Source organism: Amblyomma maculatum, chromosome 7, assembly GCF_055883805.1.
Source record: "Amblyomma maculatum isolate TAMU_Amacu chromosome 7, ASM5588380v1, whole genome shotgun sequence".
NCBI classification, from domain to species: Eukaryota; Metazoa; Arthropoda; class Arachnida; order Ixodida; family Ixodidae; genus Amblyomma; species Amblyomma maculatum.
Genome location: NC_139350.1, coordinates 116383502 through 116410464, shown reverse-complemented (window position 1 = coordinate 116410464; position 26963 = coordinate 116383502). Strand labels below are relative to the sequence as shown.

General features: G+C 43.2%; 2 protein-coding genes and 2 non-coding genes across 4 annotated transcripts; 2 read left to right on the top strand and 2 right to left on the bottom strand.

Annotated features, from left to right (window-relative positions):
• Positions 1-922: 922 nt before the first annotated feature.
• LOC146184512 (uncharacterized) lies at positions 923-13079 on the bottom strand. The gene is made up of 10 exons (XM_084609401.1): positions 12848-13079; positions 12210-12247; positions 10468-10596; positions 9927-9968; positions 9774-9836; positions 9438-9479; positions 9285-9347; positions 6390-6455; positions 2708-2930; positions 923-1394 (listed from the first exon to the last, which is right to left on the bottom strand). Exons 1-10 carry the CDS (start codon positions 13053-13055, stop codon positions 1285-1287), a joined length of 984 nt encoding a protein of 327 aa, XP_084465527.1. The 5' UTR covers positions 13056-13079; the 3' UTR covers positions 923-1284.
• On the bottom strand, positions 10890-10962 carry TRNAL-CAA (transfer RNA leucine (anticodon CAA)). Its single transcript has one exon. It is a non-coding gene; the product is annotated as a tRNA-Leu (tRNA).
• Positions 11017-11089, top strand: TRNAS-UGA (transfer RNA serine (anticodon UGA)). The gene has a single exon. It is a non-coding gene; the product is annotated as a tRNA-Ser (tRNA).
• Positions 13080-17836: 4757 nt separating the features above from the next.
• On the top strand, positions 17837-22064 carry LOC146184511 (uncharacterized). The gene is made up of 3 exons (XM_084608805.1): positions 17837-18188; positions 18588-18848; positions 20773-22064. The coding sequence occupies exons 1-3, from the start codon at positions 17996-17998 to the stop codon at positions 21567-21569; spliced, it is 1251 nt and encodes a 416-aa protein (XP_084464931.1). The 5' UTR covers positions 17837-17995; the 3' UTR covers positions 21570-22064.
• The last annotated feature ends 4899 nt before the right edge of the window (positions 22065-26963 follow it).

Genomic DNA, 26963 nt, shown 5'->3' with positions numbered 1-26963 from the left:
TTTGGGTAGCCGCTTCTGGTCAGCAGCTAAAAATTAGCAGTGTAATTAGCGTCACGCTTATAGATTACCCCGCAGCGGGAATGCATACGTGCTGTTCATTGTCTTTATGTCATGCCTACTACAATAGGAACGTTGTGACTGAATTCTTTATATTTCTGCTTCGTTACGTCACATTGAACATGACTTACGCGCAAGGCATGTCCGCTTAGAATCAATGCCTGTTAACGGCGTCTCGGCGCAAATATTAATTATTTTTTCTTCAATCAACTTTCCACTTGTGACACGCGCTTCAAATGAGCTCTCAATGGCGGATGCAAAGAACGAGGACGATATGGAGTTTCCACAAGCATGTCTATGAAAATGTTATGCACGCGGCGAGCCAACCACACGCGCTAAACATACCACATTCGAAGAGAGAAACTCACCCATAACAAAGCACGGTTGAGAGCCTATACGCGGGGCAGACTGTACAAACGTTTGCTCTAACGCAACAGCGAATGCATTTCATTGAAACTTTGAGCATTCCTAAAGCACGAAAATCTGCCCCATACTTATGGAGTTTCACTTTTTTCAATTGTGTGAGAGTATATTGCTCCTGCATTCATTGCTGATGACCTATATTTACTTTGTGCTTCGCGGCATAGATTATTAGAGCCAGTTTTAACATGGTTGGCATTAGAAGTCACGTCACGAAGAAAAGCCGGTATTCTTCATATATTTGTGTGCCGGAGGAGGGGGGAGATGAGGAGAAGTAGGGGGGGGGGGGGTTGTTGTGCTGTTTTCCGGGAGGTATCCCTATTGAAAAAACTCATATGTAGTTGTCATATGAGTCTCATATATATGAAATTATTGGATATGTGTCATATGTGCTTGTATGTAATATGTGTCCCTCATATGGCACATATGTGTCATGTGTGTCTCATATATATGCAATTGGATATGTGTCCCTCATATGGCGCATATGTGTCATGCGTGTCTCATATATATGCAATTGGATATGTGTCCCTCATATCCTCTAGCATGATATGAGGGCACATGCACGTAACCATACGAGGGCCTCATCATGGGGTACTACCTCATTACTCATGTGCACTGTAAAGCAATTCAGGGGCATGTCCAGCTAACAGCTCTTAAGAGGCAGGCAGGCTTTCTGAACAAGCTTCAAACTCTTCAGTGCAGCAAATGCTGCATCCAAGTAACACATGCAGATTCAGCAGCCTGTTCAGTGAAATTCAGCAGCCTGTTCAGGTTTCAGTGAAATATACTTTTTCGTTTTGTCTTTATTTACTTCATATCTCGCAGCATCTCTGCAATATAGCGGTTCAGCTTTGATCGCCGCACTTTTGCTTCTTCAGCAGCACCTGGAGTGTTCAATATATAGGCATCAAATGCATCTGAAAGAGTAAAAGAATAAGTTGTGGTTTAGCTCCGGTTAACCCTAGTTGAATTGCGAAAGCAACAGAAGTTTCTTTTGCCTGCAACATTATTCCCCATCATGCCCTATTAGTGTATGGTGCTACATTATTGGGGGCACTTAAAGGGGTTATGAAATGCCTAAAATGAGGTAAAGCAAATCGGACGAGAGATAGGTACTCCCTCAGTTAATTCACCGCAAGAATTTTTCAGCTAGCTTCATTAACACCGGATATATCGGCAATTAAAAATAGCACTCACCCTCTCCCTTCTAAACTCAACACTTGGAGACACACAAAAAAAAAAAAAAACAAAGAAAACAGCTCGGGAACTCCGCCCCGCCCCTGTCGTGGGACTTTCGCAGCTACCGGAAATATGTCAGCCACGTACTGGGCGTCGCGGCTACAGCCAATGGCAGCCTTCGCGAAACGTCACTCTTGGCACTTGTAATGTAGGAACTCACAGCAGAATAGTTCCAAATCTCACTGCCCCGCGAGAACCGAGCAGCCCACGAATTTCAAAAAACGCAGTTCTAAAAAATTAATAATAAATCACTGCCTTTGTTGCAAGTTGTACTTTGGGGGAACACTCGGAAGCATTCGTTTTACACATTCAAAACGTTTATCAGTGACCTTTCAAGCCATTTCCTACCACCTTGAAGCTCATCCTTTAAGGGTATGACATGAGAGCATAAGCTATCAGCCCACATATAAAGTCACGCTTCAACCAACCCCTATGGGCGTGCCTGCGTGTCATAGGGGTAATGAGAATGCAAATGGTTCTGGCAGGCTGATTCTGATATCACCCTCCCATATGGAAGGAGCAACTCGAGTTGGCAGCTCCTGCCCGTGGCATAGGGGTAATGTGAATTCAAATGTCATGGCAGGCTGATTTTTTTATGAGGAGACCGTAGCTGCGCCTCTTCATGGCTTAGCTGCGGCCACCCGAGATCTCGCTTTGGCTGTCGTAGTATTGCTTTCGCAATAATAATCATCACACAATTTGATACAGGTAGGTACTGTAAAATAAAAGCACTTAAATTGTGCACACTGAGCCAAGAGACCAGGGTTCAATTCCAGCCATAGCAGTCACATTTCAATGAAAGCGAAGTACAAAACCTGTGCTGCATTGGCAGTGCACATTAAAAAACCTCCAGGTGGCTGAAATTACCCAGAACCTTCCTTTAAGACATCCCTCATAGCTTGAGTTGCTTTGGTACATTTACACTCCATAAATCAACCATGTAAATAAGAGAAAGACTAAATAAAAAGATGTAAATGTAAAAGATACTTACTGCCCACTGCTGCCAGCTTTTCTGGGCTCAGCCCAGGCTTCTGCACACTGTCTGCAGTTTTCAAAAAACGCCTGCACGCCGCTCCGGTGACGCTCCTTCCACGAAGAGCCGGGACCCCCCACAAAAGTTTTGCTGTATCCTTGCAAAACAAGGAGTCTCGGCCTCGGGAAAGGAGCCAGCGCCACCGTTCTGCACTAACGTAGTGGCCATTCCCGAGGTGGACCTGCAATAAACGGCATATTCTTTGTATAAAGCCTTATAACAGGTTTAGGAGAGATATATTATTCTGTACATTAAAATTGCTAGATACCCTTTTTTCAGAATTGCCACATTTTTATTATTAAGATAATGGCAAATTTCCTTGCACACGATAACAGTAAACATAACACGCATCCGCTCTTCTTTGGACTCGGAAGCACATTAGACTAGTTAGACCGCATGGTCGCAACAAAGATGTGCGAAGTGAAACTCTATTAAGCTTCCTTTGGTAGTCATTTTGCCGAAACCTCCACTAATTCAGGCTCGACGGCATGGTGGCAGCACTGCTGTGGTGCCAAGCACGGTGGAAGAAGAAAGGTGCTCCACCGGCGAGGCTGCTCTGCAGCGAGCGAGCGGCCGCTTAGTGCGACTGGAAGAGAGGGCAGCCGCTAAGGGCGGCACATGTTCTGGGGGACATCCTCCGCTGATTCTGCTGACGTGCCTTTGGAGTAGCGACACCCGCAGTGATAATTTTCCCTTCAATCATAACTAAAAGACCATAACATGGACACATTTCTGTTTTCGTTATTTACACGTCCATTTCTGAGCAGGAAGAAGCTTTCTTACCGCTTACTGATTAAATAACTCAATTTTCGAGAGAGGAGAGAGAAGCATCATCTCGAGCAGATGACGCCTAGTGCTCACTGCCTCGGAGCGCGCTTTGAATGCACTTCTAACGGACTGCTACTTTGTGTGGCCAAAAAAGAGCGGCATCATGTCATCATGCTGCCGATAGCAATGTCTTACGGGTGATTGGCAGGTCAGCTAACGTGTGTACAATGATTTGCCAGACCATATCACGCAGTCTCTTAGATTGCGAGTGCATCGATTCACGTGCTCTGACCAGATATCTACCTATCTACCTTTCATGGATTTCTCTACTGGAACGTGATGTTGTACACCTCAAGCAAGAAAGCCAGTTGCTCGCCCGGCGGCTCGCATTTTTCAAATGCTAGAGAGGGTAGAAGCAGTTTTCCGATAATATGCAGTAAACTTAACCGTTACCTCACAATCGACGAATCGCACTGCATTTCCATGCGCTGAGCATAAATTAAATACATATGACAGCGCATCCTTTAAATTACTATGTTGCAGCAAGGTTGCGACTGTTCAGTGGACAAAGACGATAGGAAAAAATAGTTGCAGTTTGAGAAAGCTTGCATAAGCCCCTATACGCCATTGTGGTAGTGAAAAAAAAAAGCTAGCCGGCTATCGAACAATCGAATGATGGCATATGTACCATGGTTGCTGCAAGCCTTAATATTTACAGCGGTGCTCGGTAACCCAAACAGCCGCGAAGTAACTTTGAGTCCACGGAGTGTGCTCGCTGATATTTGATAGGGCCTAAGCTAGCCGTCGTGTATGCGTGTATCTGACTATCGAGAACAACGACATGCGGTGCTGTTTCTCGTTCTTTGTTTTTTGCACTTTCTCTAAGTTTTGTTTAAGCATTCAAGCAGAATAACGAACCGGATGCCTTAAACGATATCAGCTACCTGCTTATATACCTCGCACGTACACCTTTTCTTGTAAAAAAAAAAAAAAAAGAAATAAGGACTATGGACAACAAAGCTTTCTCTGATTTAGTACACAATTAAAACAACAGATTGTAGCATCCTAGCTTGAAATTGTGCCATGTTTACCTACATCATAATTTTATGATGTAGTAAATGTGAACACATTGGCACTCCTACGGGCTCTGCTGTTTGAATATTTTGTCATTATGGTTATGCCTGAGTGGCAGCAAAAAAGCACTGGTGTCGTGCGTATTATACAATCGACGACCGATTTTTTGGATTCTCAACGAACCACGAAAATCTCTGAAAAATCGGGCAGTCTGAAAAAACAAATGTGCACGAAAAAAAGCTCAGCAACGCGTTTCACATGCGTTGCCGAGCATAGTGAGTAAGCCTAGCCGTGGTTGTGTTGATGCGAGAACTATGTTCTGTCGCTACTATGGTTTGCATTTACTTGAATCGGCTTCAGTTCTTCATGAAGCTGTTTCCGAATTTCTTTTTTTTTTTTCATGCAACGTGGCAGCGAGAAGGCACTCAACAAATTCAGGTGTTGTGATCCAGTGGTTGGTGGTGGTGGTGTGCCTCGACAGTGGGAAAACCTACTCTGTCGATTTGCTTGGAGCTAGTACGCCCGCCGATGCGTGGAAGTCTGTAGCACCCACAACGCTATGCAATTGCTTCCGCCACGTGGGATTTGTGCTGAATGACAAGTCGGCTGCCTTGGACGAGGAGAGCATCGTCGAGCAGCTCTCAGGCAGTGAGCAGCTCATTCACGACCTTCGCACTGCTGATGTCAAAATTTTACCGGCCGTCTCGTTTTCAGAGTTCACAGACGTGGACCATGAGTCGGAATTGTGCGCTGGGCTTACAGATGTAGAAATTATTCGCCAAGTGCTTGTGGAGTCTGAGAGCGACGACGACAATGACTCACCTGCAGCAGCGCAGCCGACGCAAGCTGAACTGATGCAAGCGAAATTCAGGCGGACCTGTTAGCACGGAAGCAGAGCGTGGTGCAGAAAAGCATTCCCGACTTTTTCCGGCCTCAAAGTGAATAATAGGCGATAAATTGAGCTTTTTGGGTGCAGATTTATTTTTTCGGGCTGCCCGATTTTTCGGACATTTTCGTGGTCCGTTGAGAATCCGAAAAATCTGTCGTCGGCTGTATTGTTACATTACCAAACTATCGTGTACACCTCCAAGTTGCATATCAGTTAAGAAATCATTCATGCTGCCCTGGGTCGAATTACAACCCATAATGGGCAGAAATATAAAAGTACACCCTCCAACCAAAAAAAAAATTGTTTCAAGCAAGCAAACGCCCCTATGTGTCAAAATCAAGCGCCCATCACAGGTGCGCCCATAGAAGCGCCAGTGAAACGAGCAACGAGACAGGCCCCCAGTACCGGTGCTGCCGCTGGCGGCCACGTCATGTGTAAAAGTCACACTAAGCGGCCACTCCTCGCCGCACAGTCCTATCACCTCTCTCTTCCACCGTGGTGCCAAGTATATTTGGGAGCACCAAGCTAACAAGCAGTGAGATCAGGCCTACAACGATTGGTCTCTTCCTGCACCCCTGCTTTTTCACGTGGCGCAGAACAGGTTTTTAAACATTCTAAAATGCAGCACAAGAGGCTGCACTAATTTGAACCGAAGTGTAAGAGGCTTTAACTGCTAGTTTTGGAATTAGGCTTGGGGCTATTGTACAGGCTAACATTTTTTTGCACTATAACAATTAGATGGAAAATTTCACGTCTGTGAGGGATCCGCCTTGATGCTTGGCTACATGCTCGGCAGCATGTTACCGCAATTTCCAGATTATTTTCACCTACACTTGCCAAGAACGGGAGCAAAAAACATTTTATGCTGACAAATTACTTTTAAAAATGCAAACGATTGAGCCATCGCACCTGATCATTCACCTCAGTGAGAACACCCGGGTGTTGTGAGGCTGCAGGACAGTCACTGGTAGAGGCCTGCAAATATGAAATGTGCACATTCTCATTTGCATACAAAATAGTAACGCACATACTAGATTAAAGGGTAACCTCATGAGAATTTAGAATATTCTGAGCTATTGCATTGCACTTCTGAGGCCTCCTTATCAAATTTCAGAGTTTTCAGAATTGGAATAGAATTAAACTATGAAACAGTGACAACTAGGAAATAAACCAAAACTGGATTCTGATAGAGTCTATGTGCAGTTTTATTTGCACGCTGGTGACTGCATGAGTAACAGCTTCTGCTCCCCTGCCTGAAGAAGAGCCTTCATAGGAAACTATGCCCAGGCTCAAAATACCCATACCCTCCCATAACCTACAATATGGGCTTGATCAAAGACTCACAAAGCCAACAACAGCTCCCTCTAAAATCAAGGCCAAGTACGATAGGTATTAATAGAGAAATGCTTTGTAGCCTCCCCTCCCATCCATTGCAATTACACGAGATTATTTTTGCCTATATCAAGCAAGCCTAAACTTCCTTCTCCCAGGGCATTTCACATTTCATGCATTACAAACAGGGAAAAAAAGATGAGTGCACTTCCTGCGGTAAATACTCTTCAAATGATCACACATACCAGTAGTGTCATACAGCCGAACACAGGACAAATAACTTCATCTGCCCCCTTGCACTACCTCTAAAAGCTAGAGGCTGCTCTGCCTCAACATCTGCAACATAAATGGCGGTCTACTCTGACTTCCCATACCAAGCATATAATCCTGCTGGATTATGTGTGACTTGTTAGATGTCAAGGACGAAAACGCTTCCCCTTCTCATCTGATGAAGATTATATATTTATTTAAAGAACCCTTAAAGGCCCTCTTTAAGGGTACTAAAAGTGGAGTTGACAATAAATTCATTGTCTCTCTGACAGCATCAGTCATTATTTGTCTCAAATAACCAAAACAAAAAAAAAATCTCAAAATATTTTCGTCCACCAAACGCAGACAGAATATAGACAAGCATGCCGACACCACATGCAAGACAGCAGTACAAATCACCCTGACTGAAGCCACAAAAGGGTAGAATTTTAAACTACATAATTTGCAATAATACGAAATGCCACCTAGCTGTAAAATTGTTCAGAAAGAATAGGAAAGCTCCAAAGGGCCTACTGTGAAAGTTTCAATGAAATAACAAAACCCCCGAAGTTGCCCTTTAAAATTATACTAGATATGGATTCATAACAAGCTATAACGATGTATGAAGGAAAGAAGCCAACAGTCACCCCGCCGGGGTGGTGCAGTGGTAAGACGCCCGACTACTGTGCCGGAGTACCCGGGTTCGAACCCGACCTCGGTGGCTGCGTTTCGATGGAGGCGAAACGGAGTGGCGTCCGTGTGCTGTGCGATGTCAGTGCACGTTAAAGAACCCCAGGTGGTCGAAATTTCCGGAGTCCTCCACTACGGCATCTCTCATAGCCTTAGTCGCTTTGGGACGTTAAACCCCACAAACCAACCAAGAAGCCAACAGTCGGCGAGGCCAAGGAAAGCGTTGGAGATGGTACTTTAGGTCTTTTTATTTTTTTTTCTTTTTGAATGTTTGCTTAGATAATCACAGAAATTAGTAATGTAATCTGTTTAGGGGAAAGATAATTAAACACAAAATAGAAGAAAAAACAACGTGCTGATGGTGGGAACCGAACCCACGACCTCCGAATATCGCGTCCGGCGCTCTCCAGCTGAGCTACATCGGCCGCTGTCCCCCCTGCTACTTGCTTGGGTATTTATGTTTTCTGTATACGAACCTTGAGAGTGTTCACCAGCGCCACCCTCAGCCATAGCGGTGGACGTAGAACGTCCATTGTTACCGCCAGCGTCCCATAGGACGTGATCAAGAGCGTGGGCGAAAGCTGTGCTAGAACCCTCTTACGCTACCTATGGCTTCAAGACTGCCAGAACCGAGACCCCCGTAAGCTACAAGCAGATCAATTAAGGGGAAATGAGGGTGCTCGTTATAATACATGAAGAAAAGAAGCCAACAGTCAGCGAGGCCAAGGAAAGCGTTGGGGATGGTACTTTAGGTCTTTTTATTTTTTTTTTCTTTTTGAATGTTTGCTTAGATAATCACAGAAATTAGAACTTGATGTAGTCAAGTATGGATAATGTATACCAGAGCTTCATAAATGACTACAATCCTTTCTGTTCTTGATTCAATCAACTGTATTGTGTGGCCAGAGTGGAAAAATCACTCTGCATTTGTAGGTATGAAAACTAATGAGTGTTTATGATGAGGATAAAGTAAAATGTGTATCACACGAGGCTATAATGCCCTAGAGCAAATAGCACGATACTATGGTTTGGTTTGAGAGGTTTAACGTCCCAAAGCGATTCAGGCTGTGAGAAAAGTCGTAGTGGAGGCCTCCGGAAATTTGGAGCCCCTGGGGTTCTTTACCGTGCACTGACATCGCACAGCACATGGGTGCCTTGCTTTTCGCCTCCATCGAAAGTGGCTCCCGAGGCCGGGATTCGATTCCGCATCCTTGGGCACAGTATTCCAGTGCCGTAACGACTGCGCCACCCCGGCGGGCCATAGGGGGAGACTATGGTGATAGCCGAGGGGTCTAAAGCATTGGAAACATAATTGATCTGTATGAGCTGTCAGTGGTTCAAAATACCGAGAGCTGTTGGGTGTTTTTTTTTTATGCTCCATATACCATTTCGATAGAAAGGTTCGCTGCAGACCCATGTTTAGCATATTGTTTGTTATGGTGTCCACATTATTTGCCTGCACTGCCATGAATGGAAGCTAAAAGATTTTCGAGCTTAGAAATTGGTTCTAAATATGAAGGAAAGTTACTCTACCTGGCCAGTGACCTCGGCAAGGGCACCCAGGTTGGGTTGCTGAGGTGTCATGCTGGTGGAAGCCTGCAAAATGTGAAAATTGTTCAACTACTCCATTCCACTACTATGCATTACTATTTTAAGGCAACTAAAATGAACAAATTAACAGCCTACCTGGTAGCAGCTGTCCTCTGGTGGCTGAATGTCCACTGGGTACTACATGTAAGACGCAATATGAAATAAGATTACAGTAACAAAATTATACTGGACTAATAAAACAAATAAAATGAAGTCTCACTACCCTGCTGGTTCCCAATCAATGTTTTTTTTTATGCTCCATATACCATTTCGATAGAAAATTCCATGTTTCTTAAAGGTTCCACTGCAGACCCATGTTTAGCATATTGTTTGTTATGGTTTCCACATTATTTGCCTGCACTGTCATGAATGGAAGCTAAAAGATTTTCGAGCTTAGAAATTGGTTCTAAATATGAAGGAAAGTTACTGTACCTGGCCAGTGACCTCGGCAAGGGCACCCAGGTTTGGTTGCTGAGGTGCCATGCTGGTGGAAGCCTGCAAAATGTGAAAATTGTTCAACTACTCCATTCCACTACTATGCATTATTATTTTAGGGCAACTAAAATGAACAAATTAACAGCTTACCTGGTAGCAGCTGTCCCTTGGTGGCTGAATGCCCACTGGGTTCTACATGTAAGACGCAATATGAAATAAGATGATTACAGTAAAAAAATTATCCTGGACTAATAAAACAAATAAAATGAAGTCTCACTTCCCTGCTGGTTTCCAAATTTCTTTTCTTTACTTCAACTTGCAATAATTTCAATTCTATTGGTGTACCCGTGTAATTCAAATTAATGAGCTTTTAGTGTAAAACTGAGAAAAGCAAAGTGCAGGCAGTGAACTTCTATAGCTTGCAGTGCTCAAGATTATTTAAAAGAAAAAGTTCTGTCATGCTAGTAATCATGCTAACAACAGGCTGGAAGCGAAAATGATTCAGTCCTACACGTGAAATATGTTTCCAACTGCTCAGTGTAGTTGAAGTAGCAACCGTCACTGCATATAAACTGCTTAATGTGGAGAGAAAAAAAAAACTAGAAGTTTCAGAAAAGCTCGCTAACACAGCATTCTTGTTTTTTTTTGAAGACATGCAATGAACGTCATAAGCTGATGGTTAGTTCTATACCTCAGTGTTTTGAAAGTCCACTTGAGAACGATCAACTTGAGCTGCAGGAACTGTTGCTGTCGATTTCTTCGTCAGCTGGCTGCCATGTGGAGCTCCTGGCATCTCTGTAATGTCATTGCCACTAGGCTCCTGCACAAAATAGACATTTCTAAAATGCTCAGCACCTATAAAGAGGCATATAATTCCATACAGGAGGAATGATTTTTTTTTTACCGCTGCAATGTGCCACATAGAGGGAATGAGACATGCGGCAACAGCATAAGACAAGATATGAAGCAAAGAAGCCAACAGTCGGCAAGGCCAAGGAAAGCATTGGGGATGGTACTTTTTTTTTTAATGCTTACTCGGATAATCACAGAAATTAGTAATGTAATCTGTTTAAGGTAAGGATAATTAAACACAAAGTAGAAGAAAAAACAACGTGCCGATGGTGGGAACCGAACCCACGACCTCCGAATATTGCGTCCGGTGCTCTTCCAACTGAGCTACATCGGCCGCTGTCCCCCCTGCTACTGCCCAATACCCAAAAAAGTAGCAGGGGGGACAGCAGCCGATGTAGCTCAGTTGGAAGAGCACCGGACGTGATATTCGGAGGTCGTGGGTTCCGTTCCCACCATCGGCACGTTGTTTTTTCTTCTACTTTGTGTTTAATTATCTTCCCCCTAAACAGATTACATTACTAATTTCTTTGATTATCCGAGTAAACATAAAAAAAAAAGTACCATCCCCAACACTTTCCTTGGCTTCGCCGACTGTTGGCTTCTTTCCTTTATGTATTATAACGAGCCCCCTCATTTCCCCTTGATTGATCTGCTAAGACAAGATAGTTACTTCAACAAGTCCATGGTAAGCTGCCATTAGCAGCAACGGCACATTGGGTCTGTTCAATTCGGCTGCACTTTGCTGCACTAGTTCCACAAAGTGCAGCACTTTAGTATTCCTTTTGCCAGTGCAGTGCATGCCTGCCCTTTTGCATATTCATTTACTGAAATTCCCAACCTATAGGCACCGTGCAGGAACCCAGGGGGCAGCCCTCGTGAACAGGCAACGCCATTAGTGAGCACCAGAGATTTTCCAGGAGAGTTGCGGCTGCCAGGGCAAGTGCTTAATTAAGGTGGCCGTAGGAAAGTCATAATTATAACTCTGAGGAGTAAAATAAGAACTGTGGACCCTGTAGACAGAATTTCAGCACATACCTCATTTACTCACATAATGAACCTACCTCCCACTTTTGTGACAGAGAATATATTTTTTAAAATGTCAATTGTTAATACATCCCTGTTTCACATCATTGTCATTGCAGGCCATAGTGCATACCTTGCAAACATGCCAAATGCTTCTCATTGATATTAACATGGTATATTTTTTTGGTGTTACATCATACAACGAGTGAAGGGGGGGAGGGGGGTGACTTGCACTGCACAGCAAGCTTTGCAGAGTGCCAAGATGCTGCCAAGACCATTTCTCAAGACCCTCTATCCATCTTTGCATGCCAGCAGTACCAGCAAATCACATGAAAATGGAATGAGACAGTTCTCCCATGCCATAGGGCTTCTGCACAAGTTCAAAATGGTCGGCTCCCTCTCATGAGCGCAAAAGAAAAGGTTTTTCTGGTTCAAATTTTGTGTCACATCACTCGACTTCAGAATTCATAAGCCTAGATATGTGAACAATTGCAACATCTAGTTATCTCGCATAAAAAAAAGTTCTTTTTTTACTCAAACAGTTTTCTTTATACATACCTTCGGGCAATTACTACAGCGTGCTGCCATCCAGGGTTCTGCATATAAAACAGACACACCATTAGAACCATACTGAGCCAGATATTTCACATTTCTTGCTCAACAAAAGAGCTTTGATTTGAATTCTTACAGCTTTTCAGGCTACGCATGGTTATAAGATCTTGCACAGATCATCTTCAGTGCAGGATCTAAGCACTACACTTGTTTCTATAAATTGTCCAAATGATGGTCAGTGGTCCTTTTAAAGTTAAAATTATTACAGTTCTCAAATTCAAAAGTGTTTGTGCATAAGACTCCTTACACTGATGCCTTTCTGTCACCTAACTGTTGAAGCACAACAATTAACTTGCATGGCAGAAATCTGTACATTTATAAAAGCACAAACACAAACAGCAGGTTTGTGCACCTAGAACTATACCAGTAGAACTCTGACTCGAGGGCATAAGTAAGGTGCGATGCTTCCAAGAATTTAGTTTAGGTCCACATTTCGTTTTATTAAAGCCGCATCCTAACATAGCACTGCGATAAAGCATATGTCCACATCAGATGAAGCCGCTCACACCTATGCAAGTGCTTGCATACTGCAATCAGCACAAACAGACCCATCTTGATATTGCAAGTTATTGCTTATCTCTCACCGAATTTGTTCAGGAAAGCGTCTTCTAGCCGATCATGGCGAGCTTGCAACTCTGCTTTCTCTTTCCGTACTTGTTTGAGCCTCTGCAGGAGGGTGTTGCTTTTTTTTTGCTCCTCAACGAGCAACCTTTTCGGCACAACATCGTCTTCCGAGCTTGACTCCTCCTCGGACATCATCTCCTGTAGTTTCAGCCTTTTGGCCTTCCCCATCTTTCGTGCAGTCTCTTTTGCTGATACAGCCTGCAGTAACATGTCCCACATCATGTGTTTATATGTTGCAGCATGAAAACAAGGCAAAACATATAGTAGAACAGAGACCAAGCTTGATTGCAAAATTCCCTAATGAAGCTAAACATATATAGTACTAAGCATAGCTGTAAAGGTACACTAAACATGGTTTATTCAGTATGCATTTACTTCTAATAACTTCAGCATATCTATATGAAAGAACCAAACAAGGGTTGAGGGGAAGTCTCAGTTTGCGAACCAAGGCAACATTTTGGCAATTCCCCTTGTCGAAACATTGGCTTCACTTGTGACTGAGACTCCACTACCCTTGTTCAGTTCTCTTTCTTATTCTGTATCTATATTTTCCCCTTCATTCTATCCTGAATCTTGAACACATCTAGAAACTATAAACCAGGCAAACAGTCACTGAAACTGAAATAAACATATGGTATTTTTTTTTATTTGAGGTGTTTATTCTTGGGAAATTAGTAGCGTAAACATTTACCTGAGAATAAACAATTAAAAAGCAGAAGAAATAACTGCTACATGGCATCTATGGGATCCGAACCCATGACCCACTCCAGTGCAGCGCTCTACAACTAAGCTACGGTGGCAGATATTCAATGTCCTAGTTTTTTAGGTATTTATCTCACAAGTAACCTAACTTTCAGTTTTCATCCATGCCCCCCTCAACCATAGCAGTGTACAAAGGACCATTCTGTCGTGCCACTTATGCTCACTTAAATGATGCCCAGGAATGCTATGAGATTCCCTTTCAGGTATTAAAAGAATGCCACGACATTTCAGTTTTCTACACGTGATAAACATGCATGCACACATTTTCTTGTCCCCAGAGCACAAGGCCCACTACTGTTGTGACAACCGCTGATGAAGACAAAGAAGAGTTATATGTACAGTAATGGACAAATTAAGTTAACCTGCAATGTTGGAGCAATAAGCCTGAGGTGATCACGCAGGGTAAAGACATTTGCAAAACTAGAGACAACACGATAAAAACTGATTTTTTGTGCTAGCCAAAAGCATACAGGCACATATTGTGGAAGTACATACTGCAGGACGAAACAAAGAGAATGTCACTTGGCGCACCTCACACCAATAATATCGATCCAGGTGCACCTCTGCGCCCTTCTGTGTCTGTATATTTCTGGTTATCGTCTAAAACCTTTAGCACTTGCATGATGCTAACTGTAGCTTGCATATGCCATCCTCAGTCTGAAAATAGCTTGTCCATGACTGTACAGCAATAAGCATTTGCTGCAGCATGTCATGAAAGAACACACACAATTTGGAGCTTAAATTGCATGAAAACGTTCCCAAGATATGACAAAAAGAATTGCCCTATGCACTTCTCAAATCCTATACAAAATTCACTGTTGCAATAGGCAGCAGCAAGACAAGGCAAAATTTATCTCAGTACATACATTTGTCTTTTCAACTGTTTCCTGCGGTGGCAGAACTTCGTCAAAAATAAATTCCGGAACGGGAATTTTCTTTTTCGCCATTCTCTGAACGAGATCCGTCTGTGTTACTGAAACACAATGAATGAGAGAAGAAATAATGAAATGTCATTATTTAAGTGACAGCAAAGCCAAGACAAGCTACGAAAATGCTAGGCATTATCGCCTCATGCAGTCATGCAGTTACCGATAATTTATGAACATATACCTCACTTATGTCAGCACTACTAATAACGTTTCCGCGCACCTCTCCGCTAAGCAGCTTCGCCACCAAACTTCGTTAAGATCAGAGAAGCTAATTTCATGGGTTGTGAATGCATCACGGCGGTGTATTTGGCACGCTACTGAAATATGACAGACCGCACAGCGAAGTAATCGAAAAACTCACCTCCAAGTTCGATTACTTGGGCCGGATAAAACCCCTCATCTTCTTTTCTTCCGCCGCACCAGTAGGTATCTTTCTTCTTTTTTGCAACCTCGGTTACCGAGGTCGGGGAATAGTCGCGTATCAAAGACACGTGCACGACCGCTCTAGCGCCGTCACTGTATTTTACGTAGGCGTAAGTAGGAACTGACGCGCTCATGACAGATTAGAGTGAGCAAAGCTGGCTATCGCAAAGCACACGACACTGCTAACACTGCTAAGACCAAGAAACAGTCCGTGCAGTATGATCGTACGCATGGATGAACTATGGTGGCTAGAAACGTCGTACGGTTAGTAATCAACTCGGATTGGCTTGGCGGCGCAAAGACTACTAGCAAGCCGCAAGCACCGCAAGCGCCGCAATCAAAAGGGGAACGGCTCAGCCTGGCTCAGCGATGGAGCGCCACAATATTGAAGATTAACTAGCAGAATACACTGCACCGAACAAATATCTAAATAGGAAGTAAGGGGTCGTCTTACAGCTATTATAATCAGATGCCCATATCAACTGCATTTAATTACCCCACATTTCCTAAATATGTACGATCCGCACTGAGCCTTCTGTGCAGCAGTGACTAACTTATATAATAGAAGGTTTCATACATTTTGGACGATTAATAACCCAAAACCCAAGGGCACTGTCCAGCTCGGAATCTATAAGCGGCGAAAAAAACAACAAATGATATCCTGTATATTAGAGAACGGCATGTCATCCTTTAGCAGACGACGCGGACTAATTATCTTCAATTTTTCACGTTACCATGCATGACGTAAATGTGATTACTACACAAGTACCAATATTGCTTTCGGGCGAAAATATGTATTTTCAACGTACTACAAGAGACAAACGAAACAGCCACTCTTGCTCGATGGTGCCGTGCTAGCCAACCCATGCCAATAGCATTGGTAGCTAATGACGGCCAGTTTTTTTTTTTTTTTTCGTCTGGGAGTGGTGCACACTGGTTGCACATCGAGAAGCCTGCACAAATAGGTCTTCATTTGCACTTTTTGCGTCATACCGCCATGAGCAACAGCCAATCTACGACTCCGAAACGTCGCAAGCTTTATTTGTCTAATGAAAGCAGCGAGTTTGTTGTGCCACGCTCCACACTGTGGTACAATAAGCAACGACTAAATGCCCCGAGCGTGGCAGCTGCAACGCTGCCTTCAACTTCTGGCATCAAGGACCTGACTGTCTCCGTGCCCGGTAACAGCGCTGCAAGCGAAAGTAACTGTAGCGAAGTTGACAGCTGTGAGCAGCGCTCTCAGTTGGGTGACAGTGGCGAAGGAGACACCAGCGAGACCCACGATGGTGCTCTGCCAGACATTGACCACCTGGAACCACGGATGGGTGCTGCTAGTGAGAGCGGTTGCAGCACTGAGGAGTGCGATGATCCGGACGGCGGAGATGATGGTGTTGATGAGCCGCACGGTGCTGTGCCACAGTTCGATGACACAGAGCTTTTAGCTCGTTGTGTTCAAGATTTCGGGCGCAAAACGCTTCCCGGCTCGACTACAACATTGGCGGAGGCAATTGTGTTGGTAATGGCCTTTGTTGTCGCCCACGGGCTGACTTGGTCAGCCCTTGGTGATCTACTTAAATTGATCGATGCCTTATTTGGATTTCAACGATCAGGCCTACCACATTCGAAATACTTATTCAGAAAATTGTGGTCATCTAAGTGTACAAGTTCCGTTCAACAGCATTTTTACTGTGAAACATGCTTATCGCTACTGCAAAGCAGCAAACACAGCCACAAACTTTACTGCAAGGTGTGTAAAACAGAAGTTGAAGTTAGTGTAGTCACGAAGAGGGGAAGTTTCTTTGCCATAATGAGCCTCAAGGAGCAGCTCCACCATCTTGCAAAAAAAGTTGGAAAAGTGCTTTTTGCAAGTCTGTCCAAATTGGCTGAGGGAGTTGGTGCTGGAAGCAGAACGATGACAGACATAAGCGATGCGGCAGCGTGCCAAGGCCTGCGGCAACGGGAACATTTAAAGTGGAGCGACCTAACCTTAACTGTGAATACCGACGGAAGCCCACTCTTCAAATCCAATAATTCGTCAATCTGGCCGATACAGTTATGTGTAAACGAACTTCCACAACCTCATCGCACTCAAAATTCTTTCTTGGCTGGATTATGGTTTGGGAACAAACATCCGGATATGCCTCTCTTTATGGGAGAATTTGTCAAGGCTGTACAGAGTGTTGGCAAGGTTGTGTGGCAGCATGGTGCTATGGCTGTGGTGTCGAACCTGTACATTGCGTGTGTATGTGTGGATGCTCCAGCCCGGGCATCTGTGGGCAACCACACACAATTTAATGGCCGGTTTGGATGTCCCTGGTGCCTAGATTGTGGGAAACTGGACAAAGGTAAGGATTTCACTTCACCAATATTAATAGCATTCAAACCATTCTGTTGTGTTAAGGCAGTGATTGCATAACAAAACTACTTTTCATATTCCGGAACTAGCAAATGCCACTGCTTACCAATAGAATCTGATTTCTTTATCACTGCTGACAGTGCAGAACTCAAGACTGGTGTGTCCTTAGCTTGTTCAAAGAGTTGCTAGCTCTGCATATACTGTCTTTAGCTGATGTCACCTTTGGGCACCGACAGGTAGGCTAATAAATGGCATTTCTTTATGCCATCAACAATATTATCTCATTTTGAGGTACTATAGTTAACATTCATGATGGCCCTCCAAAACATTGGACCATGCCACGAGCACTATTTTAGCTAAGAGTAGCAGGCTCATTGCTGAGTTTACCAAAGAAAGCTTTTCACTACAGTAGAGACTGTGTATTTTGCAGCGAAATTTTTTTTGGAAGCTTTCTTGAAAACAAACTTGTCATTCTTTGTTGTGGCCTGTTGACAGATGTTCTTTTTATTTTCAAATTTTGTTTTTGTACAATAGTGACCTTACACTGAAGTCACTATTTTTGCATTTCAGGACGACGTCTGTATACCACAACTGAGCCACCTGCAAGAGAGAGGACGGGAGATAGTGTCCGCAAGGACATGAAACTTGCCTTGGACCTACAGACACCAGTCAATGGTCTAAAAGGACCATCACCTTTCTGGCCTCTGAAGTACCTCGACCTTGTATCTTGTTACACGGTCGAGTACATGCATTGTGTGCTGTTGGGCGTTACCAGGCAGTTCACCGACTACTGGTTCGACTCATCGAGCTGCCGTGAGAAGTTCTACATAGGTGAGCATTTGTTCATGATCTCAATTAGATTTTGTGTTTTTCAGATGACGTAACATTCTGTAGTGAACTATGTTGCTTCCTCCAAAAGTGTACCTAATGTAACAATTTTACACTACTCAGTACATATAGCCGGGCTTCTTAGTGTGTAATGAAGAAAAGTGCAAGAGCAAAAGGTACGAACACTGACAAAGTGAGGGGATTGAACGAGCACTATATACTGATGTAGTTATCATCAATTGCATATCAATGACACGTCAGTGGTGCTAAGTGGGAGTGAATTCTTCTCAGTTAGATTTTGCTTACAAACACTTCATCCTAGGTTATCCCCTACCTCTTCCATGTCCGTACTTGGTGCTACTGTATCTTTCGTAAACTTACATATGTGTACTAACTGTGCAGGGCGACCAAGTACTGTGAATGCACTGAACAAGCGGCTCACTGCTATAAGACCACCACACCATGTCACACGTCTGCCTCGCTCAATCCAAGAGAGGCACTTTTGGAAAGCGCACGAATGGCGAAACTGGCTTCTTTTCTACTGTGTGCCATGTTGCCTACACACCCTCCCTGCTCAGTACCTGAGGCACTTTGGCCTTCTCTGTGAGGCAATTTTCATCCTTCTGCAGGAGCAACTTTCATCTGTTGCCATCAGTTATGCAGGTGAGTTCAAGCATTTTGTGTCTGGAGCATGGTAATTTCATTCTGTATGGTGATGACAAGGCTATGTGTGCAGATCAGATTAAAGTAGCATATGTGCCAAGTATTGGTGCCAAGATTCCTTTTTAATGATGCATTTAAAGCATTACATAGGTCACTACATGGTTGGCTAGCTTAAAATAAATAATCACATTTCTTCTCTCATGCTTATTACGTTTCAACATCCGAAAGCTTTTCTGGCTATCACTTCAAAGGTCAGTATAGTTCATGTGAGGCTTGGAAAAACTGCAGTAGATATATTCGATGCTGCTTCATTCATTGTAATTGTGGCTGTGGCTTTATATTGCTGGAAACTAAGATGACACAGTAATTATATAACAATCTTTTCATGCCTCACAACCATTACTTGGTTGTTGAAACAAACAGTATAAAAGAAGTTCAGTTATGAAAATAAATAGCGGTCATTGATGTATACCAAGAGGTGCTCCATATATACTAGTGCCTCATGCATCATTGCAAAAAAAAAAAAAAAAGATATTTTTTAATAGCATGCCTGGCAATTGTACTTTGTGTTTTCGAAGAAATAATTTTAACAGTGAAAAGCACAGGGTGCTAACCATTACCTTCCCTTTAATCACTTAAAGGGAAGGTAATGGTTAGCACCCTGTGCCTTTCACTGTTAAAATTATTTCTTCGCAGGTACTGGTAACATCAAGGGGTCTCTCAGGATTCCTACACTGTCGTTCACCAGACTGTCTGAGGCATCAGTCTTTCGGATGGCCATGGGGGGCTGCCCAAGGCTGAGTAGAATCTTGTGTCTTAGGTTGGCTTTGCCATCTGCAATAGGATGGGCACATGGGTCACCCTATCCCTGTCCACTGTTAACGCCAACACTCAGTCCACTAATGAGTGGCGAAGAGCTAAAGCACATGACCCCCCCCCCATTTGTTTTCGGTCCTTCCTCACTTTCATACTGCACTTTTGCAATGTACCCCATCTAAAAAGAACAAGATATGATCATTGTGATTAGTGCGAGAGTGAAGTATTAGCTTTGCAGCACGCAGAACGCAAGCGCAGTTATTGACAATCAGAGGAGGAGGTAAGAATTAATTGACTAGTCCGAGACTCTGGCATGTAAAGCCTTTTATCTTCTAAATTGGAGAAGAAGCAGTGGAACAATTTGAGAGATGTAGGACGATAGTGATGGTGGTGGTGGGAAGTGGTTTTCCTTCTTTTCTCATCTAATTGTTCCAGTTGCAATTTTTCGATGCTGCCACCGCCACAAGATGGAGGAATTGACAGGAAACCAGTAAAAACTCTTCTCCAATTCCTAAGCATGTAACTTTCCTGCACTTTTTTTGAACATCATTAACATTGAACATTTGATTAATTGTAGCCAAAAAAAAACCTTTGGCCGTCTTGCCCAAAGCTAGCCAGGGAACAAAAAGGACATGCCAGCTGCCTCTATATTTTGTACAGCAAGTACCTCCCCTGCAGGATTTCTCCATCCCATTCTTTGTACCCAACTTCAAACTTGAAGCCTTGGGAGCCCAATTGCATATTGCCAGAGTACAGGGGGTACTTCAAGAAGGTGGATACCATAAAAAGCTTTCTGTATTTTTTACTTGGTCATCATCTTTTTTTTTTAAATGAGTTGTGTGCTTGTTTTTTTATTTTGTGTTCTTACAGAAATAAACATAGCAATATAACCACTTAGTATGTTGAGGCTTACCATCGAGAAACCTGAGCAGTACAAGTGAGCTATGATGCTTTCCCAATATGCACGTGTCCAGTGGGATATGTGAAAGGAAGACCAAATTGGGCCAGTTTTGAGTGCTCAACATTTTGGCTGAATGGTCATTACCTTTGCGATCATAAGTTCATTTTTGTTAGGTATAAAATAGCACTCTTACTTTTTTTATTTCAGATCGCCTCCTGCAACGGTTTGTAAGCCGGGCTGCATCATTGTATGGGGAGCGTTGCATGAGCTTCAATGTGCACCAGCTCTTGCACTTACCCCAAGCAGCCCGGAACTTCGGACCCCTGTGGGCCCATTCTGCATTTGGATTTGAGAGTGGGAATGGCCACATAGTTAAGTTAGTTACGGCAGCAAATGGTGTGCCCAACCAAATCTTGGAGCGCATAATAATGTCCCAGGAACTACACCTCCTGCTTTCTTTGGATGTTATTCCACCAAGGAGCATGCAGCTGTGCCGCAGTTTTCTTAGCTATCCCAATGTGGAAAAGGCCCATTATGCGCAAGGTGCCTGCATGCTTGGTGCACCAAAAGATGTGCCAGTGCTCCTTCCAGCTGAGAGAGCTGCTCTGGAGTTGTTTTTGAGCAGCGTACCTCAAGTGCAAGAATATTTTCTCTTTGTATATCAAGGAACTGTGATGCATAGCCGGGAATATAGGAGGGGAATCAAAAGTGACAGCAGTGTTATTGAATCGTATGAGGAAGAATTTTTTGTTATAAAGAGAATTTTCGAGGTGGTCAATGTCGGATGCCCAAGCAGTGGCAAAATTGTATTGCTGTGTGGCAAAATTGTTTGTGAGGAATGCGAGTTAAATTTGCCAGGCCACATAATAAAGTGCTTTTTTTCTCTAGAATGCCCATTGGTGGCACTTGACCTGAGTATGGTAGCTAAGCCCTGCATTCTTGTGACCTTTAGCAACGAGGAAAATTATATCTGCAGAATCCCAAACCTCATTGAACGGGACTAGGCGGGCATTGTTTGGAAGTTGAGTGCGACTTCAAGAACGGAATGCTATGTATCAATGATGCAGTGAAAGCTGTTTTAAGGAGAGTTTGCACAAATAATGCACAGAATTTCTTACAAAAAAAAACAAGGTGTTTCAAGAAAATGTTTGTGAGTTACAATTTTATGTATCACATTTATCTATTTGCACGTTTTTCTCCAAAATGGCTTTTTGTACAATGCTGAGATTAAGAGTGCAGAAGGGCTTATTTTTTTTTTATAGACTTGGGACTAGAGTAACAAGCCTGGACAAAAATTCACATGTTCTAGATTGTTTTTTCTTTTTTTTTGCTCAGTCAATTCACAATTCACTACGTTAAAGAGAAAAAATTACATAAAATATAGCTTTTATGTTGGCTTATAAGTCAGAGGAAAACGTTCAAACGGGCAAAGAAGCTCTTTTTGTAACAGTTTCATGTCTACTATATTTCGGCAAACTTTCATATAATATATCTTTCATTATGCCATTGATATAATGGCATATTTTGTTTTTACTAAATCCCACTCAGTGCCCACTGCATGGCAAATGCCACTTCCACGTCTTTCCGGTTTAGGTCCAGTGCCAGCTGCAGCCATCTTACTGACGTCTTAATCTCACCTGTCCCCCTGGTTCTTTAGAAACCCATACTATGCTTGCTTTCTTTTCAAATCCTCTTAAACGGTCATCAGTTGCCTTTGCGTTATGCCTGGCTAAAGCGCATTTATGCTTGATCCCACCTATAATGTCATCTCGTCTGATTTGGTTGATCGAATTTAACGTCCCAATGCGACTCGAACATGCTATAGTGGAGGGCTGAGGGAATCTCAACCACCTCTGGTTCTTTATTGTGCACTGATATTGCATAGCACATGGGCACCTAGCCTTTCACTTCCACCAAAAAGCTGCTGCCATAGTCGGGATTGGACCTCGCATCCTTGGAGACAGCAGTTGAGTGCCTTAACCACTCGACCAATGTGGCAGAGCATCATACACTTGTGTTTTTTTTCCCTGACATGTGCCACTGTGCTGTGTTCCTTTTTTTTACTTTATTTTACATAGGTCTGTGCTGTCCTCACATTAACATCAGCCTTTTTCGATAGCCTGCACATTTCTTTCTGTAGTTTAACCTTGGCAAAATACAGCTGCTGTGTGCTGTCCTTTTGAAGGATACTCCAATCTTCTATTCATGATGTAGGAGTACCTGCCAAATGCATTCCACCCCATTCTTATGCTTCAGTATTGCACACTCATGACCCAGATCTGTTGTTGGTGTCTGTCCTAAGTACATTTGTTTTTTTTTTTGGTTGCAGTGCTTTGCTGCATATCATGAACTGTTGTCCTCTTCCCAGTGCTGTTTACCATTACTGTATATTTCATGTTGTTTTGTAGAACCATCATTCTGCTTTTCCTGTCTGCATATGTGGATATGCTTTGGTATCATGGTATATGTGGTATGTCTCGAAGCTGCACATTGGATATGACAGAGATTGTAGCGGAGAGTTCCATATGAATTGAGAATTGATCACCTGCATTTTATTCTTCAATGCGCACTGACAGCACACAGCTATGGTACAGTCATGTTTACATTTTTCCATATCCAAGCTCCACAGCCACGAAGCAATAGGTATGGTGGCACCTGCTATTCTGTGTGATGTCAGAATTCAAACATTTGTTTCGTATATCCTGCTATTAAGGTACACTGTAATGGCTGATCACTTCAGACATATAATCAAGCATTGGGCTCCCTAGAAGATGCTATATGTTATCTGCAACAGCTTGCTAAATGAGCTTTGCCGACTGACCGCAAAATTGAGCTAACTACACTGCATTTAATCTCGCTCTGCTGCTTTGTGATGAGCCTGTAAAATTTACTACTTGTTTTAGTGTAACAGGCCATTTATGTCACAGCACAGCACATGTCACTGACCTAGCTTTTGTAGTGTTCTTTTGAACTTAATGACTTAAACCAAGTGCTGCCACTTGTAGACTAAAACCCATCCTGATGCCACCCTGTTTCTAAGCTAAGTGTTGGGCCATTTTTGCTGCTTAACACATTGCATACCGCAGAGTTGATAAGAAGGTAGACGTTGGAATCTAAGATGAAACAGGATGGCGGACATACTAGCTACCCTCACGGGATCAGTCAGACAGAGATGCTACAATTGTACTATGTGAAACCCGACGAAAGAAGAGGAGAGAAGGGGTATCAGGCTTGGCGTCTCCTTGCAGTTCCTCCTGCCTGATGGAGGCACTGTATTTATGGCTACCCTGTTGTGTCCAATAGCAATGGAGTGGTCAGGATGGACTTGCCAAGGCTTACCCTGTAGCAGCTGTTAATTCCCAGCAGGGTTTTCAGCCTATTCTTCATGGCATTGTGAATGTGTATCAGCCCATATTTTCAGTTGCCATGTGCAGCAGCTCGTCAGGACTGGGGACGTGGAATCTGGCTTCAAAACATTGCAAAAATTCAACTCTATATAGGCTGCATTCTTTTGTTATTTTCTATTCAGATAGTACCCACAGCACCTGACATCATTACAGGGGGGGGGGAGGGGTTTACAGCTTGGAAGGAAATACATTTTTATTAACACAACACATTTGCACCTCTGTTGAACAGTTCCATTCTGAGATTGATTTAACAAAGAAGGATCTCACTCTGTATAAAACTTCAACAATTTTGTCATGTTTATGCAGTGTCGAGTACTTTTAATTGAACATCATTGAGCCATAGTAGTGAATTAATCGATATGCTACTTAAAATATGGTCTCATTTCATGCTGTCATATTTTAATTATATACTTCTAATATTTTACACTGATGTGTTGTAAATAAACTGTTCCGGGAATGTATGTATCCGGTACATAGCTTTGAAAAAACAAATACAGTGCAGCATCAGAGTGGCATATATGCTCATGATATATATCATGCTGTTATAGGGTGAAATGGTGTGATGAATGGAATTGAGTATCCCAAAGGTGCAGTTACTTATCCATGCAGTGGAGGGATCAGTTTTTATCCCCTGAAAACATTTAGTTATGAACTCAAGTGTTACTAATGTCTTTGGGTACGTACGTGTACCACTGTTTTAGTTGCACGTTTTTTTTTATGTTCGCATTTCATTCTTTGCATTTTCTGTTATCATGTTCGGTTTCATTCTTACCCTGTTTTGGATCAACAATATGCTCCTTTCATGTATTTGATTGTACCGCGTCCAATGTACCGTAGTAGTAGATTATTATTTCTGTATGCTTTTTATATGTCCCCCTCATCCAATGCTCTTCGATGCCTGTGATTGCACAAATAAATTAAAATAAAAAATGAGCCATGTGAAAGACACAGGGTGAAATGTAATGCATATGAATCTGTACCAGACATATATGCAAAATATTCATATGAGCTATAATGTGATGCAATATGAGGTCATATGAGCCATATTATCATTCGTATCAGTGGCTTGAGAGACACATATCAGTCCATATGAGGGACATGAGGGACACGTTTCAGCTCATACGAGGTCCATATTACCTTAAACGAGGCACATATCTGCTGAAATGAGACACATAGGTGCTGATACGTGTCTTATATGAGACACATAAGGGCTGATATGTGTTTCATATTGGCCTCATATCATTTCATATGAGCCTATATGAGACACATAAACTTTCATATGAAACACATATGTATCCATATGAGATTTTTCGATAGGGATATATGTGCAGGAGATACGTTGAATGGCATGATGAATCGTTGATTTTATATTACAGATACATGTTAGAGCCAGGTACAATGAATGCGGGAGCTGCGATGTCAGTAGTCTGTGGTTGTACTTATAGGAAGATACTAGTATAGTACGGGCAAATATGGAACGTCGAGCACTAGTTATGGGTAGTCGTATAGTAAGCGGTAGTACTGACTATCGGGAGAAACTGTGTGGAGTGATTTTTCAAATGGTGCTATTGGGTATGGTATTTAAAGTGGCTCCGAAGAAGATGCTTAGTAGATGCAAACGAACGCTGCAAAAGAAAGCGTAGAGAAGCAGAGGGGAGATTGGGCTAACGCATCGGCATCGCATTATGCCGATTGTGCACCCGTATTATTTTTTTAGAAACGTTGTTCCTCATGTCACACAAATTACGGACTACCTATTGCAGGTGAAAGGGCCCCATTACCTTTATGAAACACACAGGAACGTAATGGAGTAATGAGGGATACCTGCTGTAGCAGCTGCTTCGGCGGACATGTTTGCTGTGAGGCGCGAAGTGTTTTAATATTTTCTTTCATATATATTTCTTTCCGCCCCCTTTTGCGTGCACGAGGCAGTCATAGTCATTGGAGGTGGATGATTAATTATTCATACAATAACGGCATGTGGGTTATGTCCTGAATCCAGCCATTTCGCCATGTTTTTCGTGGTGCTCACAGACCGACGGACGGACAGAAATATGTGGAAGAAAATGACGAAGGTGTAGCCAATAAATCGTTTCCTGTATTGCAAACGTGGCGAATGCAGTCAAGACCATCAGGACTATTGTGATGCTAGAGATGTCAATCGCCCGCACCACGCGGTCCCTTCCCGGTGGCCTGAGCTACATCCTTCTCAACCGACAAGGCCACTTAGTGCAATTCTACCGATACGGACAATGCCTGACCATGAGCTGCTCTCCACACGACTCATGTAACCACGGGGCAGTCGGGGGTTGAAGCTCGAGCCTAGGCCAAACTTACAAACGATTAAATTAGTTTGGTCAAATTTATGTGATTTAACGTCCCAAAGAAAACCCAGGCTATGAGAGATGCCGCAGTGTAGGGTTTTGTAAATTTCGGGGTTCTCTAAAGTGCACTGACATCGCACAGCAAACGATGCGCCCTGCTTTTCGCCTCCACCGAAAAGCCGCTGCCGCGGCCGGGATTCGATTCCGCTTCCTTGGGACGTACATAGGCAGCTTGTTTCATATTTACATTCTAAATGTATCCGCCTTCGTGATTACGCAGCCACAGATTCACTCAGACGCCCGACTTTCGCCAACCACGGATATTTGTCTCACATCATTTTTTCTGGCACGCTGCACATAATATATATATTGTAAAGAAGACAAGGAACGGAAAACGCTGCGGCATCGCCATCACCATCGCTTGGCTCCGGCGCCCATCTCTCGTGCTTGAAGCTGTGCCCTGCGGCTGACAATTCGACCCTGCTGTGTCCGAATTACTGGCAGCGCTAGACGTTCAAACGAACTATTGAATCCACATTTCACTTGGTGGAGGTGCTGGGACATGTTGCTGGGACATGGAGGTGCTGGGACATACTCGGACATGTTGTGTGTAAAGATGGAGTTCTGCCTGATCCTGAGAAGCTGCGCGCCGTCGCTGACTTTCCGA